The following is a 15,343-nucleotide window of genomic DNA, read 5'->3' on the forward strand; positions in this document are numbered from 1 at the left end:
AGCTGGAACCAGGTGGATTTGTTTCTACCTTCATGCCTGAATATACAGGACATTTTTTGGCACCATTCCAGTTTCAGAAAGCAACATGATCCGTTTTATGCTTGGCTCTAAAGCCATTAAGATGCCTGCACTCGAAAACCGGAATGAAACATAACTGAAGTCTTTCAAACATCTATGAATTCAGTGTCAACCAGATCCAGTACTGGGTTCCATCTCCAATCAGATCCCATCACATGTTGGGTTTTAAATCATTTCATGCTTTGGGAATTGGTGAACCAAATGGAACCATTTCTCCAACTTCTATCCACACTTTACTCCACATCTGGACCAATCCGAGTTCCAGTGATTGCACCTGAGAACTAAATACTAGAACCTACCAGTTCTTTTCCACCCGGCTAATGAAGGCAGATTCTTTCCATCTAACAGAAGTCCGATTTCGTTCTAATCTTCCATTTAGAACCCCTAAAGTCTGTTTTTCCGTTCTTCCTTTGCAGAACCGAGCAGGATCTTTTCCATTTCTGGAACTAACGCTTGCTAACATTAGTAGGATCCTCTTTTCCATCAAAGTTACAATTTAACCGTGTTTCGAAAGAATCATTCGGATCATCCTAGAAACTTGGGACCAATCAGATTTCTCCATTCTTATGTTGAAAACCTGCCAGAATATTTGCATCCAGGTTCCAAGCTGTCAGAATGATGATACACTTTGCATCCTTGGATCGATAACCATCTCTGCTGTGATTCCAGACATCATTCAGATCCTATTTCCCCCAAAATCAGACCGATTCTAAAGAGATCATATACTTTTCATCCTGGTTCACTAAACCAATCACATATTTGTTTCCACCATTGAGAATGGGTTTAGAAAAGAGCCAATCAGAGTGTTGGTTATAGAACTATTTCTTTCCAAGCGTGTTACAGAAGCTCTTGTGTTCTATCCATTCTGGGAAATGAAACCAATTGAATCCTTCCCAAACTTGGGCTCAGACTAAATCAGAACCTTCCCGTCTTCACTGCCACCACCAATCGAATCCCGGCTAGCTGCCAGCGTCGATTCCACTAGGTTTGTTTTTCATGATAAACCGAAGCCGAATTTGTCTCGGTGGAACTTGTGAATGATGATGAAGAGGAGTGTTTAATGCATTGATGTGCACTAAACCCAATAGGGGTTAAAAGAAATGCCTCGTACACACCCAGATCCCAAAACCATAATCGTCTCACGCAGCTTGCGCTTGCAAACATAATGAGAATGCTGATGGTAATCCTCATTAAAGAAAAAGAAAGAAAAAGAATGAATGTAATAACCATAAGCTTCACAGAGATTAAAAAAGAAACCACCAATCCATTTCCTGCTCAAATAAGAGAACTTTTTGGAGTCTCGATCGAATGACTTGGACGTGATTAAACTTATTTTTTTCCCCTCGTGTGCCATTTACGCCAATTATTAGCAATAACGCAGATCTATTTTCACGGAAAGTCCAAAGGGAATTGTTTTCACAAAGCCCAGGCAAATTTCTCTTTATTTTGAATAATAATTTATGGTAAATGAAAGTTGTGGGGCTGAAATCACACCATCCAGCCATCGCTCTCTCATTCACAACATTTTTTGCTAATCGCATGCCATTTGTTACCTCGCTTACATTTTCCATATTTTTTCTCGAAGCAGTGGAGTAATGAGGCATGAGTCGAACAGAAACACTGTGACGGAACTGTAAATTGCAGATTAATGCCTGCTGCCTGGTGTGGGAAAGTGACGAATGATCACAAAACTAAACACTGAAACATGTCAAGACTCCCAGAGTGTAAGACCACTGGGCGATATTTTAAAAAATGATCTCGATATTTGATACTACATTTATATATAGATGCACAGAATAATACAAATTACCTCAGAGTCTCTGCAAAAAAGCAGTAAAATAAACAACAATGTTTTATCTGAGGTAAGAATTTGATTTCATTTAATGTCTAAATTTTTCCTCAAATCAACAGCATCCATTCAGTACAATTGAGTTTTTTATTATTAAAAAGGTTTTTTTTATCAACATACCAACAATACCTTAGAAAAGTGTATCAAGTAATAATTTACCACAATATCATTATTATATCGATAAATCGCCCAGCCCTAGTTTGATATAAATATATATATAAAACTAGATGTTTAAAAATTATACTGCAGTGATGTTTCAAATGTTCATGTCCACACAGAACATGACCAAAAGTTTGTAAACCATAAGATTCCTACTTGCTTTTTGAACATCTCATTCAACATTTAGTCCCCATTTGCTGTTGTCTCCATTTTTTTGGGAAGATGTTCCACTAGATTTTATGGAGATGTGTGTGAGATTTTTGATGTAGGTGACTCAATATGTTTGAATTAAATCTTCCACACACTTCCAAACCATGAAAAGTAGATATTCATGGAGCCGTCATTGTGCACAGGAGTATTGCCATGCTGGAGCACGTTTTGTTCTCCTTGATTAAATGAAGGAAAAATTCATGTCCTATATTATATTTTAACTGTGTTACTCCAAACAGTTTGGTGAAGAACCACATATGGATAGAGAAGTGAAGTGAGCCAGTACTTTTGTCCATACAGTGTATGTGATCTGTCACTTTAAATTTTACTACAACAAAAATCAAAGTTCTGCTCATACCGTTTGATTGTTTTCTACACAGGAGCACATCGGCTTTATGCTCATTTGCATTGCGGCAGTTGATCCTCTTACCCTGTTTGCACGCTTCGTCCGTCACGTACGTGCAGATGCTCCCCTTAAACCCCTGCACCCTGCTTCTGGTGAGCTCCTGAAGAGAGCAAAGTCGTGGATGTGCAGCAAAAGGAAACACGGTGAAGGTGCTTACAGACGTGTGTGTGTGTGTGTGTGTGTGTGTGTGTGTGTGTGTGTGTGTGTGTGTGTGTGTGTGTGTGTGTGTGATTATGCATCATGTATCAGTTGGGTTTTATTATTTGTAATGCTGATGTAAACATTACGCACAACTACTAACTTATTTCTCTTGGCAAACTTTTCTTCCTCTCTGAAAATAGATCTAATACACACTATATAAAGAAAAGTGGAGACAGCTGACTTCTCCAGCCATATGTGGCTCTTCCCCAAACTGCCACCACAAACCTGGAGGTACACAATTGCGTAGGACGTCTTTGGATGCAGGACTGTGAAATTTTCCCTTCACTTGTCCTAGAAGACCCAAACCTGTTCCAGCATGAAAATGCCCATGTGCACACAGCCAGCTCCATAAAGATATGCTTTTCATGGGTTTTATGTGTGTGGAAGATCTCCTGCTACAGAGCTCCAACCCTATTGAACACCTTTGAGATGAATGTGAACGCTGAATGCACCTCCTCACCTTCACTACCTGACTTTACTAACAAGCTTTTGGCTTATTGAATCTCCACAAAATCTAGTGGAACATCTTCCCAGAAGAGTGGAGAGCGTTATAACAGCAGACGGGGAATAAAGGTGGAGTGGAATGTTAGAAAAAGAACACACTATGCCCAGATGTCCACGAACTACCAAAGTATTTCCGGATTGTTCCAGCCGACCAGGGAAGGAATGTTTGAGAACGCTGGAGAAAGGAAATAAGCGTCCTACTGAGACTCATATTCAGGCGTGGAGGTGTTTATTTGCTTCTGTATGACAACAGACGCATCATTAGGCGACGAAAAAGCGCTCGTCTCTGAACCTGAGATCTGGAATTTCAATGCCACGTGGGACATCAGTCACGGCGTAGAGAAACACATACACAACACAAATCAACACTGCTTCACTGCATCACCTCTTGCATCCTAAAAATAGCGCAGCTCGTTAGGACACAGCCGAACCTCTCGCAGCACTATTAGGGTTTTAAGGCACAGCGTAGGCAATTCCGCACCTCCGTTTCAGACGGGTTCAGTATTTACGTCTGCGTGAGGATGAATTAGGTCTTGTGATGCAACACGAGGTCACGTAGAAGTCTATCTCTTCGGGCGAGTGGGTTTTCCTGTAGCCGAGCCGCTTGAAGTCGGAGCTATTATTAGGAAGGGATGCTTCCTAACAAGCTCGTCAGAGACACTCGGGACCTGGGTGCAGGATACATCTCAACCCTGGAGAGCGAATTTCACCATCGTATGAGACACTAATAGAGAGCGGCTACTAAACACTCTTCTGGTCAAGGATCGGCAGTGATTAACGAGTTTGCGACCACGCCTTCTTCTCAACGAGTTACAATTAGCAGATCGTTCGGTAACACATGCTACTCACGCTAATGCAAGTGCTAGCTTAGTGGTTAAGTCTCTGGACTACTGATCAGAAGGTCAAATTCAAAACCCAGGATCACCAAGATGCCACTCTTGGGTCCCTTAAGGAAGACCCTTAACCCTCTGAGGCCCAGAAGCGCTGCATCATGGGTAACCTGTGCTCTTACTACAGCTTTCTAACATCCCTTTTAGCCTTTTTGCTATTATTAATGAATTTATATACAAAAATGCAAACTCCTTCATTTGATCAAAAACATCAGTTAACAAATACAAAAAGGCATCTTTTTAAGGCATCATTTCACTCCTCACGTGACTGTAGTCATGAGGTTTGGATGTTATACTGTATATATGTAGTATGGAATCAAGCCTAAGGGGGCGTGGCCTCTGCGCTTGATTCTCCCAGGTATAGGGTTGACCTCCACAAGACCTTCTGATCACCTCTACAAGTACAGACAGAGACCATGCCTCCAACAGAGAGCGAGAGAGATAAGGTGGTCATTATGGGATACCTTCATGCTCCTTGTCCGACACTCCCGCTTTCCTCATCTTCTTCGGCGTCTTCATAAAGAGCGGGAAAATGGTACGAAGTCCGAGGATGTCGACAAACTTGTGGCAGTTATCGGTGCCCTCGGGACCAATCATGCTGTGATCCAGGACCTTGAGGGCGCTTGTGCGGGACAACTTCTTCTCCCTACACACACACACACACACACACACACACACACACACACACACACACAATCAAGAGGAGAATGAACTGGAGATTGAGCACCACCCTCTATCAGTTTCACATATATAGACCTGTAAAGAAGTATTTTAATAATGCCAATGAGTAAAAAGTAGAAATGAGCATTTTTGTAGCTGTAGTAAAAATGTACAAAAAACTTGGGAAATACAGAGTGGAAAAGTAGTAGGCGTTAAAAAAAAAAAAAAAAAAAGGAAAGAAAAGAAAAGAAAAAAAATCTCCCTGTCAGCCGCTTTTACATAATACACCGCATGCACTTTGTCCCTGTAAGTGATTCATTTCCTGCATTTCAAACCTGAGGAAATCATAAATCAGTTCCGTGCATCATAACAAAGCAAATGTGATCAATAGCTTTAAGGTCCAGCGAGATCACGCAGCACAAACATCTGCGTATACGAGCTCCCCGACGTGCTGCACGGCACTCTGGGAAATGTAGCTGTCTGTCATGCTGCCACTCTTCTCGTCCGGAAGATGATGAACGGCGCTGTTTATCGAGCTCACGGCAAAAACGGTTCAGGTGTCAGGAGAGAGAGAGAGAGAGAGAGAGAGAGAGAGAGAGAGAGGAAGTGATGGGGATGAGGAAAGTGTGAGTGTGTGTGAGGGAGAAAGAGTGAGTGTCAGATGAGATTTGTGAAGCAGAAAGCAGTTTAGAGGATGCTGGAATCCCTGCTCACCTGCAATGAACGTCTAAATCCAGACAAGACGGGCGAATACGCGTTCACTCCCCTTTCTTTCATCATGTGTCACTACAATTTATTTCACACCGTCCTTTTTCACGTCCTGCGTCATAATACTTTCACGTTCGCCGACGTTGTTCTCGACTGATGGTCTGAAAATATGTATGGATCGTGCAGCGCTCGAACATGATCACAAACCTGAGCATGAGGTTCATCAGCTGAAGCCCCTCCCCCTTTAGGAAGCGGTCACGGTTAGCCGCCAACATGAGGCAGGAACAGAGAGCGTCGAACAGGTTCTCCATCATCTCCTGCTCCTCAGGTGTGGACGGGTTGTGCCTCTTGAACACCTGAAACATGTTACCACAGCGTGACTTTACAGACTAATAACATGCTTATTACATCAGTATGACACTTTCCTGATTGTATATGACATCCCAGTGATGTCACGAATCTGCAGTCAGAGCACAGGGTAAAATAATCTACATTAAATCTTTAATTTTCTAAAGATATATTCTACTTGTGTGTACGTTACACCCCCAATATATATATTTATATAATATATAATCAATTTCATGTGTATAAGAGCCATAAAACACTTTAAGGTGGTAACATGACCGTCTGGTAATTCGGAAATGTCCTCATGAATACTGTATAATTTTTATATATTTTATCGCAGTAATTTTTCTTGTGGTTGCAATATTAGAACAGGAAACCTTGACCTTGAATCCTCATGGTCATGTGAATGCTTAGGAACGTGACGGAGAAGTCGGAGTTCCAGTTTTTGCTGCAAAATAATCCAGTATTTATGAAGTCTTTTTGCTCTGTTCGGCGTTAAAGCAAGAGTTTATATGTGCCAGAGGATGTGTAGACTTTACTACGCTTTGGCTGGATATATGGAGCGGTGCAGGAGCTCACTGTGTGTGTGTGTGTGTGTGTGTGTGTGTGTGTGTGTGTGTGTGTGCGTGTACGTGACTAAAGGGAAGGAAACACATGAAGAGAGGCAGCTCTGAATCTACTGGGGATGATAGAAAAAGAGACAGACACACATGCACAAGAGAGATAACTTACTGAAAGCTGCTGCAGGAGCACATCAATGCCGTCCATCTCGCCCAAAAGCTCCCTGGTGCCTGAGAGAAAGACAGAGAGACAGGCAGAGAGAGAGACAGACAGAAAGAGACAGACCCGTGAAGACAATGCGGATCAGAGAGGCAACAATAAAAAAGCATAAATAAAATGACATGCTTCTGCTATTGTATTAATTGACATAGCCACTCCCCCTTCAATTAAACTGCCACACAGAGGCCACGCCTCCTTTACTAAAACAAATACACTGGCTACATATTCTTCACTGATACAAGCATATAAACCACACCTCTTTCAGTAAAAACAAAAACAAAGCCACACCTCCTTCACTGAGACTGACACGCACAGAGGCCACGTCTACTTCACTGAAACACATAGGCCACGCCTCTTTTAGTAAGAATTCAAAGGAGAAACATTCAAGCCACACCCCTTAACTGAGACTGAAAGCACATGGTCACACCCCCTCACTAAGACCAATAGAAAGGCCACATTAAGGCCTGTATTTTGAACGAGGACATCATTGCTGTAATTTTTTTAATAAGAGGCCACGCCTGCTTGCATCTCAAACCAAAATAGGCCACACCCTCTGCCTTTAGACAAGCAAAGACTTTCTTCAAGGAAACTCATTTAAACTCTCAGCATCGTGTGCACCATCGAAGATAAAGGATCAGCAGCCGGGACTCACCATCGTTGTTCTGGAGGAGGATGGCCAGGATCTCACTGCAGTACAGCTTGTTAGCATCGAATGGCATCTTCGCCTGCGCGATTAAAAAATAAATAAATAAAAGCGTTATTACATTAATTTTAATATTTAAGGCTGACAGGTACAGATGCCACGCCCCTTTCAACGAGGCTGTCTGGTGCATTTTTTTTTTTTTAGATAAATGATTTTATTGTTCATGCAAAACAAAAGGAAAGAGTGTTTATCGCTGCTATAATGTCATTAGGGAAAACAGGGACCTGCGTCATGGACGTCCCTGTATGCAGTACAAGTGGAATAAAAACACTGTTATTGGTGTAACATTAACTCTACTCCATCACACCATCTCGTCTCATTTCCCTTTTATTTTCATAAAACAGCACGACATGATCCTTACTGAGCTAATGACCATAACATGACTTACACCAAACCAGACAGAAGAAACCAGAGGACCAGAGCATTGGGGTTAAACTGCACTCGTACCTTAATCCTCTTGAGGAGCCACTGCATGAGACCCTGCTGAGCGGCTTCGGTGCACAAACCCGGTCTGAACTCGGCCATGTTTTCCACCACAGCTAAAACCACACACACACACACACACACACACACACACACACACACACACACACACACACACACACAAACGTTACAAAGAGGAATCACATCTCATGAGGTGGAGCTCTTCCTCTGATGAAGACAATTTTTTTACATTATTGTGTGTGCAGGACTGAAGAAATTGTGTGCGTGTGTTATGGATGAATGCCCAGTGCATGTAGGGGGCGTGGCCTCAGTGACCATGCGGTAAGTGTGTTGTGAAATTCAAATGAAATTGCTTTTAATCTGGTTGTTTCAACCAAAAATTACCCTGCAAGAGTTTCTTTCCAACTACATTTAAGTTCCTGTTATAGGCTCACCTGCAATTTGTAAATTCCACCTTCTTTTCCATTAATTCTCGTAATTCCCATGAAAGTTTCCATTCTTTAAAATGCCTAGAATTTCTCAACTCTTACTGTAGTCAGCTAGTGCGCATGTTCATGATCTTCTCTGTACTTTCAGTTTGAACGTAAAGCAATTCTGAGCCCAGACTTCTGAGGTGCAGCTTTTACACGCTGTTATAAATGTGCTGGAACGCTAATAATCAGAAGCCTGACCGGTAGAAATCACACTTTCCTTCTTCCTTTTAAAATATTTAGATGGATTTTTTGTGCACTACAAAAGTGCAATTTAAAAAAAATCAATTAAAAAAAATCAATATGTAGAAAACGGCATCAAAACACAATCAGAGCAAATTGATTTCCAATAATTTCACACCCTGTGGTGTTTTTTTATATATATATATTTTGTACAGTCAGTAAATAGTATATCTAGAGTCTGGAGTGCAAAATAAAAAAATAAATAAAGCTGAATTTACTGCATGTGGAAACGCAGGTCCGGGACAATTTGCCTTATAAAACAGCAGCCACACATGAAATGCACGCTCTTCAGCCACCAGCATGTGTGTATATGCATATCTATGTGTGTGTGTGTGTGTGTGTGTACACACTGCATGGTGGGTGACAGATTACATTCAGAATACTGAGAGGATAAAGACGTGGAAACAGTGCGTGTTTCACGTTCAGGGCTTTTTCCTTTCTCCAAACCGAACATTAAACATTAAATGCTGGTGCTGCTGAAAACCACTTTAACTAAATCACTGCATCCTCCCACACACAAACACACACACACACACACACACACACACACACACACACACACACACACACACACACACGTAGGCACTTCTCCGCAGCTCTGACCCAGTTAGTGAAAATCAGACTCGCCGATTTGGTGCCACAGACACAAACAAAAATGGATGAGTGCAGAACGTCTGCTTTAAAACAGCTGGAGGTCTGGAGATTAGCTTTCTGTAGACATTTTTCAAAAGGAAAATAAAACCATGCGCAACAAGCACTCTTCATAAAAGCCTTTAAGAGTGTGTGTGTGCGTGTGCGCGTGTGTGCGCGTGGGCACACACAGCAGGGGTATGCGTCTCCATCCCTGAGATTCGATTGTGTAGATGTAATCAACTACACGGTGTATTAAAGAAGCATTAAGGCACTTAAAGCGTTATATGATTTCGAGTGTAATGTAACTCACACAGCGTAATGAGATACTGCGTGGATAGATAATATTTTAATTCTATTTTATATTACACGCGCGCATTAAAGGCGTTCGTCTGAAAACACAGAATGGGGTCTAAACGAAGACTAATTAAATTATAGCAATATAACAATTACATTATATTATTATAAATATTATTAGAGTGCATGAAGAAGCATTTAACCTGAGAGGAATGAATGTGGAAGGCCACACACTCTTTTCACTTAGAATGGCAAAGGCCACACCCCCTTTTTAGTAAGAATGACAAAGGCCACGCCTCCTACTGCAAGAACAAGCACATGCCATGTTTAATAAAACTGACAGGTACAAAGACCACGCCTCCTTCAGTGAGACTGACAGGTATAAAGACCACGCCTCCTTCAGTGAGACTGACAGGTACAAAGACCACGCCTCCTTCAGTGAGACTGACAGGTACAAAGACCACGCCTCCTTCAGTGAGACTGACAGGTATAAAGACCACGCCTCCTTCGGTGAGACTGACAGGTACAAAGACCACGCCTCCTTCGGTGAGACTGACAGGGACAGAGGCCACACCTCCTTCGGTGAGACTGACAGGGACAGAGGCCACACCTCCTTCGGTGAGACTGACAGAAACAGAGGCCACATCTTCGGTGAGACTGACAGGGACAGAGGCCACACCTCCTTCGGTGAGACTGACAGAAACAGAGGCCACATCTTCGGTGAGACTGACAGGGACAGAGGCCACACCTCCTTCGGTGAGACTGACAGGTACAGAGGCCACACCTCTTCCAGTGAAACTGGCAGGTGCAGAGGCCACGCCCCCTTCAGTGTGATTAACAGGTGCAGAGGCCACGCCTCATTTCTGTGGCTCAGACGCAGTGGCAATTCCTAAGCAAAAAGAACCAGAGATTTGGAGTGGAAGAGAGAAAATGGACGGATTGAACGCAGCAGTCTGCTTTATGGTTTAACACGGGGGAAAGACTGCGTTTCTCAGCTTCATCATTTCCACCAGCAAGAAGCAGAGACACCTGATAACTCAATCACTGCAGCACACAGGCGACAGAGGGAGGAAAAGAAAGAGAGTGAGGTGGAGAATATAAAAGACACAGAGTAGCAGGGTTTCAGCAGGTATAGTAAACCCTGAGAGGAAGAAGAGGGGGGGGATATAAAAAATGACAGATGCCGTAAACGAGTCTGATCTTAATCACAGTAACATTACAAATAAATCAATACCAGTGACGGGGAAAAATCTTGTGTTTTGTACTTTTTAAAAAAGTCTTTTTGTGGCGTATTACGACGGCGGTTGTTCTGTACCTAACGTGTTGTGAACCCCGTCTGCTTCTTCTTTCACAGTCTCATCCAATCGCTCCATGTTCTGCACCATCAGCGCCACCACCTGGCCCTCCAGCTTAAAAATACAAACAAACAAAGCACATATTAATGACATCAGAAAACTAATTCAAACTGTTTAACACTGTGCACAAATAGAGTGTGTGCTAATGTTGCCACGGAGACGGTGCGGTCAATCATTCCGCAGTCTGACACACCTTTAACTTCATTATAATTAAATGATTACCCCTTTACGTGTCACCGTTAAACAATTAATAAACAACAAACTATCATGAAGATTGATTTATATAAAAGCCTGGAAGTTGTTTTGGGAAATAAAAGCCCCAGGCTACAGTCGCTGTCAGTGTTTTATTGTCCGTAAAATAAAGTACATTTAAAAACACAATTGACTCCTGAGAAAATGAAGCACGTGCACGTTTAAAATCAGAACGCAAAACGCAGCTCCAATCGCGGCGCCAATTTCCTGTCAAATCTCCTTCCTCCGCATCAGCGCCTCCGCAAATCAGTAACGCCACACCCGATCATCTCCTGCCGGGCTCCGATCGGCGCTTCCGTTTTTCTAAATGTCATCACACACACACACACACACACACGCGCAGTATGCCGGCTCCCGACCTCGAAACACTGATCAATCGCTAATGGTTATTAAATTGCACTGAATCTGAAAAGAGGAGGAAATTGGTTTTCTGGGTTTTTTTCTGTACAACATTCACGCTTTTAAAATCTCGGCTCGAGTTCTTCTTCTGATTGCTTTTAAACTCGCACGAGCTCTGAAACGCCATCCAAGCGTTAAAGTAGCAATTTGCAATCCGTTAAAAAAGAAATCATTTTCCAGAAACATCGCTAGACTTTAAATTATTCAAAGAACACAGAAATATATGTTAATAAGGAAACTGTACGTTAAACAAAGATAACGACAACCTCGTACAAATTCCTCCTTCAGTGAGCGACAGATACAGAGGCCACGCCTTCTTCAGTGAGACTGACAGCTACAGAGGCCATGCCTTCTTCAGTGAGTGACAGAATCAGAGGCCACACCTTCTTCAGTGAGTGACAGAATCAGAGCCCACGCCTTCTTCAGTGAGTGACAGAATCGGAGGCCACGCCTCCTTCATTGAGTGACAATCAGAGGCCACACCTTCAGTGAGTGACAGAATCAGAGGCCACACCTCCTTCAGTAAGTGACAGAATCAGAGGCCACACCTCCTTCAGTGATTGACAGATTTGGAGGCCACACCTTCAGTGAGTGACAGAATCAGAGGCCACACCTCCTTCAGTCAGTGACAGAATCAGAGGCCACACCTCCTTCAGTGATTGACAGATTTGGAGGCCACACCTTCAGTGAGTGACAGATTTGGAGGCCACACCTCTTTCAGTGAGTGACAGATTTGGAGGCCGAGAACAAATTAAACTAAATTAAGACACGCCTCCAGGGGCGGGGCTTACCCAGATCTATACTCACTGAAGGAACTCCAAACTATTTTCTCCTCAAATATTTATGTTTCTATAACATCTAAAGGACAAATAGAAAAAGCTAAAAAAACAAGAAGGTTGATTTCTTTACCAGAGCATCGATGAGGACCTCGGCTCCTTCCTCGCTCTCGTTCAGTGTATCGACGTCTGTGAGCTCCTGCAGCAGGTCCACCACGGCGATGGCGATATGTGTTCTGGGTTAAGGAGAACCACCAGGTTCTACATGCCACGTACTGCAAATACTTACCTTCTGCAAGTCAGCACTTTGTAGGGCTTCATCCTGCTACCTGATCCATAACCTACCTCCTGATCCACCTACATCCATGCAAATCAGTTTGTGTGTGTGTGTGTGTGTGTGTGTGTGTGTGTGTGTGTGTGTGTGTGTGTGTGTTAAAGGGAGGAAGGATATCTGTGTTTTCGTGGCTCAGCAGGCCGAGCAGAGAATGCACAGCGTTCAGCTCCACCAGCAGGTGATAGAGCTCAGGGATGGTGGTGATCACATGCATCTCCTGGATGATGTCGTTCAGGTCCAGTTCAGACTCCATGAACCTACAGGAAGACGTTCTCTTTAGACACTGACACACCGTAAAAACAGAACTCACGCTCGATGTTCTTATTTTGCCAGTTCAACTCACTTCTCTGGATTGTCTGGGAATTTAATCCTGAGCTCCTGGTTTTTGTAGGACCTCTTCTCGAAGGTCAAGATCATCTTCTTCACCATGCTCTCATCCACCGGCTCAGCCTGTGACAGACACGCCACAGTAGGACACGTTACAGGATTTATCAGTGTTAATATTAAGAGACAATCAGCAGGGTTGATGCGAGATGATACGGTACCTCAGGGTCCACCTCGTCCTGGTCCATGAGCTTCTCTAAGATCCTCTCTCTGTTCTCGGGATCTTCCGGCGTAGACTCGGGCAGCTGCGGCACGAGTCTCGGAGGCTCCCGGCTCGCCGTCTTCTTCACCCGAGACTCTTCAGAGCCGCTTTCCTCTCTCGGTCGCTTGCCTCCACGCTCAGGCTGCCAGTGATGAGAACAGATCAGAGGTGCAGTTTAGTGGAAGTCAACAGAAATCAACGTCCTATTAACGTGGCTTGTTTGGAAAAACCTGCAGGTCCAGAACGATTGTTTCTTCTTGGATTGGTTTTGGGATTGGTCTGTCACTTTATAAATATACTCCCAAAACCTCTTTATCTCCTCATAAGTCATTACCCTGATCATTTGTGCATGTTTGTGGAGCTGAAACTCAAGCAGTCGCCGATTTCATTGTAAGGGGGTGGAGCTTTGAGTGAATGGTTTAATGAGAAAAGAAAAACCTTCAGGTCTTATTTAACTCCAGAGGAAGATCTTAAGTGAACTGCTATAAATATATAAACACTACTGAACATCTTTGGGATGAATGTGATCTCTGACTGCACCTTAGGCCTCCTCACCTTCTCACCTGCCAGTACCAGTAATCAGTACCTGCCTTCACTAACATCCTTGTAGATGATGAACACAAATGTCCACAAACACACATTTAAAAATCTAGTGGAACATCTACCCAGAAGAGCGAAGGAATTTACAGGAGCATATAGGGAGTAAATGTGGAATGCGGTGCTCAAAAAGCACAGGTCATTCACGATCAGGTGTCCGCAAACTTTTGGCAATATAGTGTAGATTACTTCTAATTAAAGTTTGGTTGAATCCCAAATAGGAAACTACTCACTGTACTGTACTACACTTTGAGGAAAACAGGAGCGTTATTATAACAAACTCTGGATTCTGATTGGTCAGAATGTGTTGATTAATTTTCTCTAACAGCAGCCGCGTTCCATCTGCAAGGTTTTTGTTAATGCGCACTTTCCCTGGTAGGAGGATTCATTTAATATAAGGAACGAGTCTCCAGTATCGGTGCTAAAGGAAATCTCGAGAATCTCGTCTTTAACAAGTTTCATTTTTTGACTTATTTTCTTCCAAAGAGGAGAGGAGAAAGAGAGGCTGGTGAAGGGTCTTAGTTGATATAGAATACATGAGAACAGGAATTAACGTTTGTGGAGGTACCACAACATTAAACATAACTACGAATCAGTGTGGAACCGTCAGAACCAGAAAGGGTCTTCTCTTCTGCTTTTAAATCCCACCACCACCAGGAAGGGCCCTTGAGCAAGGCCCTTAACCCTCAGACCATGATCATCTAAATTAAATTAACAGCACGATTAGAGAACTAATGAATAATGTTCACACTACAGGAATGTTCATTCTCAGCGAAGTTTGGCTTTAAATTATGTAAGATATATGTATGGTGAGAAACAAACTCCATGCTGGACACTGGCTGAAGCCCAAATAGATCTAACCTGAGCAAGTAGTGCACTAGATCATACATAGAGTCCATTAGGAACACGACCCGTAGTGCACTCCTGTAGGGAAAACAGCACCATTTGGAACGCGGCCCTGTTGTTGTTAGCCGGACTGCGTGCACGGAAAACACGGGCAGATTTATACAAACGGAAACATTTAAAACCATAAAAACAGATTTGTTTGTTACCTGATAATTTAGCAGCTCTCCCACGTCCATTGTGTTTTATTTTAAGAAGTGTATTTACTCCACAAAAAGTCTAATTACGGGTATTCAATATTAGCAACGCATTCAGCGCAGTGTAAAGTTGAGTTCTTCTTCGGCGATTTGAGGAGCGGAAACGCGTTTGGCGCAGCAGCGACACCTTCATGCTTGGGGGGGAACAACAGCGCCCCACGTACTGAACAGAGCTAAAAACAAAACAAAACAAAAATCCACAAAATTATGATTATTTATGTAATATTATAAAATATTAAAATTTTCAGCTTTAAAAAATCCATTCGATTTATTCAGTGGTTTTATATCACTTAAATTTCAATTCAGTTTATTTTTATTTGTTTAGCGCTTTTAACAATGAACGTTGTCTCAAAGCAGTTTTACACAG

At 42.7% G+C, this 15,343-nt stretch overlaps 1 protein-coding gene across 1 annotated transcript in view; it reads right to left on the minus strand.

Moving 5' to 3' along the window:
• ctnnbl1 (catenin, beta like 1) overlaps positions 1 to 15,087 on the minus strand; it is a 25,550-nt gene extending 10,463 nt beyond the window's left edge. Inside the window, exons 1-11 of the mRNA XM_046869420.1 lie at positions 14,929 to 15,087; positions 13,239 to 13,421; positions 13,037 to 13,143; positions 12,811 to 12,950; positions 12,493 to 12,590; positions 10,893 to 10,986; positions 7,941 to 8,032; positions 7,443 to 7,515; positions 6,743 to 6,801; positions 5,873 to 6,021; positions 4,762 to 4,943 (exon numbers count right to left, since the gene is read on the minus strand). Coding sequence (XP_046725376.1) covers positions 4,762 to 4,943; positions 5,873 to 6,021; positions 6,743 to 6,801; positions 7,443 to 7,515; positions 7,941 to 8,032; positions 10,893 to 10,986; positions 12,493 to 12,590; positions 12,811 to 12,950; positions 13,037 to 13,143; positions 13,239 to 13,421; positions 14,929 to 14,958 — 1,207 coding nt within the window. The 5' untranslated portion in view covers positions 14,959 to 15,087. The remainder of the gene's footprint in view (positions 1 to 4,761; positions 4,944 to 5,872; positions 6,022 to 6,742; positions 6,802 to 7,442; positions 7,516 to 7,940; positions 8,033 to 10,892; positions 10,987 to 12,492; positions 12,591 to 12,810; positions 12,951 to 13,036; positions 13,144 to 13,238; positions 13,422 to 14,928) is intronic.
• Between the last annotated feature and the right edge of the window lie 256 nt (positions 15,088 to 15,343).

Source organism: Silurus meridionalis, chromosome 16, assembly GCF_014805685.1.
Source record: "Silurus meridionalis isolate SWU-2019-XX chromosome 16, ASM1480568v1, whole genome shotgun sequence".
In the NCBI taxonomy this organism is placed as follows: domain Eukaryota; kingdom Metazoa; phylum Chordata; class Actinopteri; order Siluriformes; family Siluridae; genus Silurus; species Silurus meridionalis.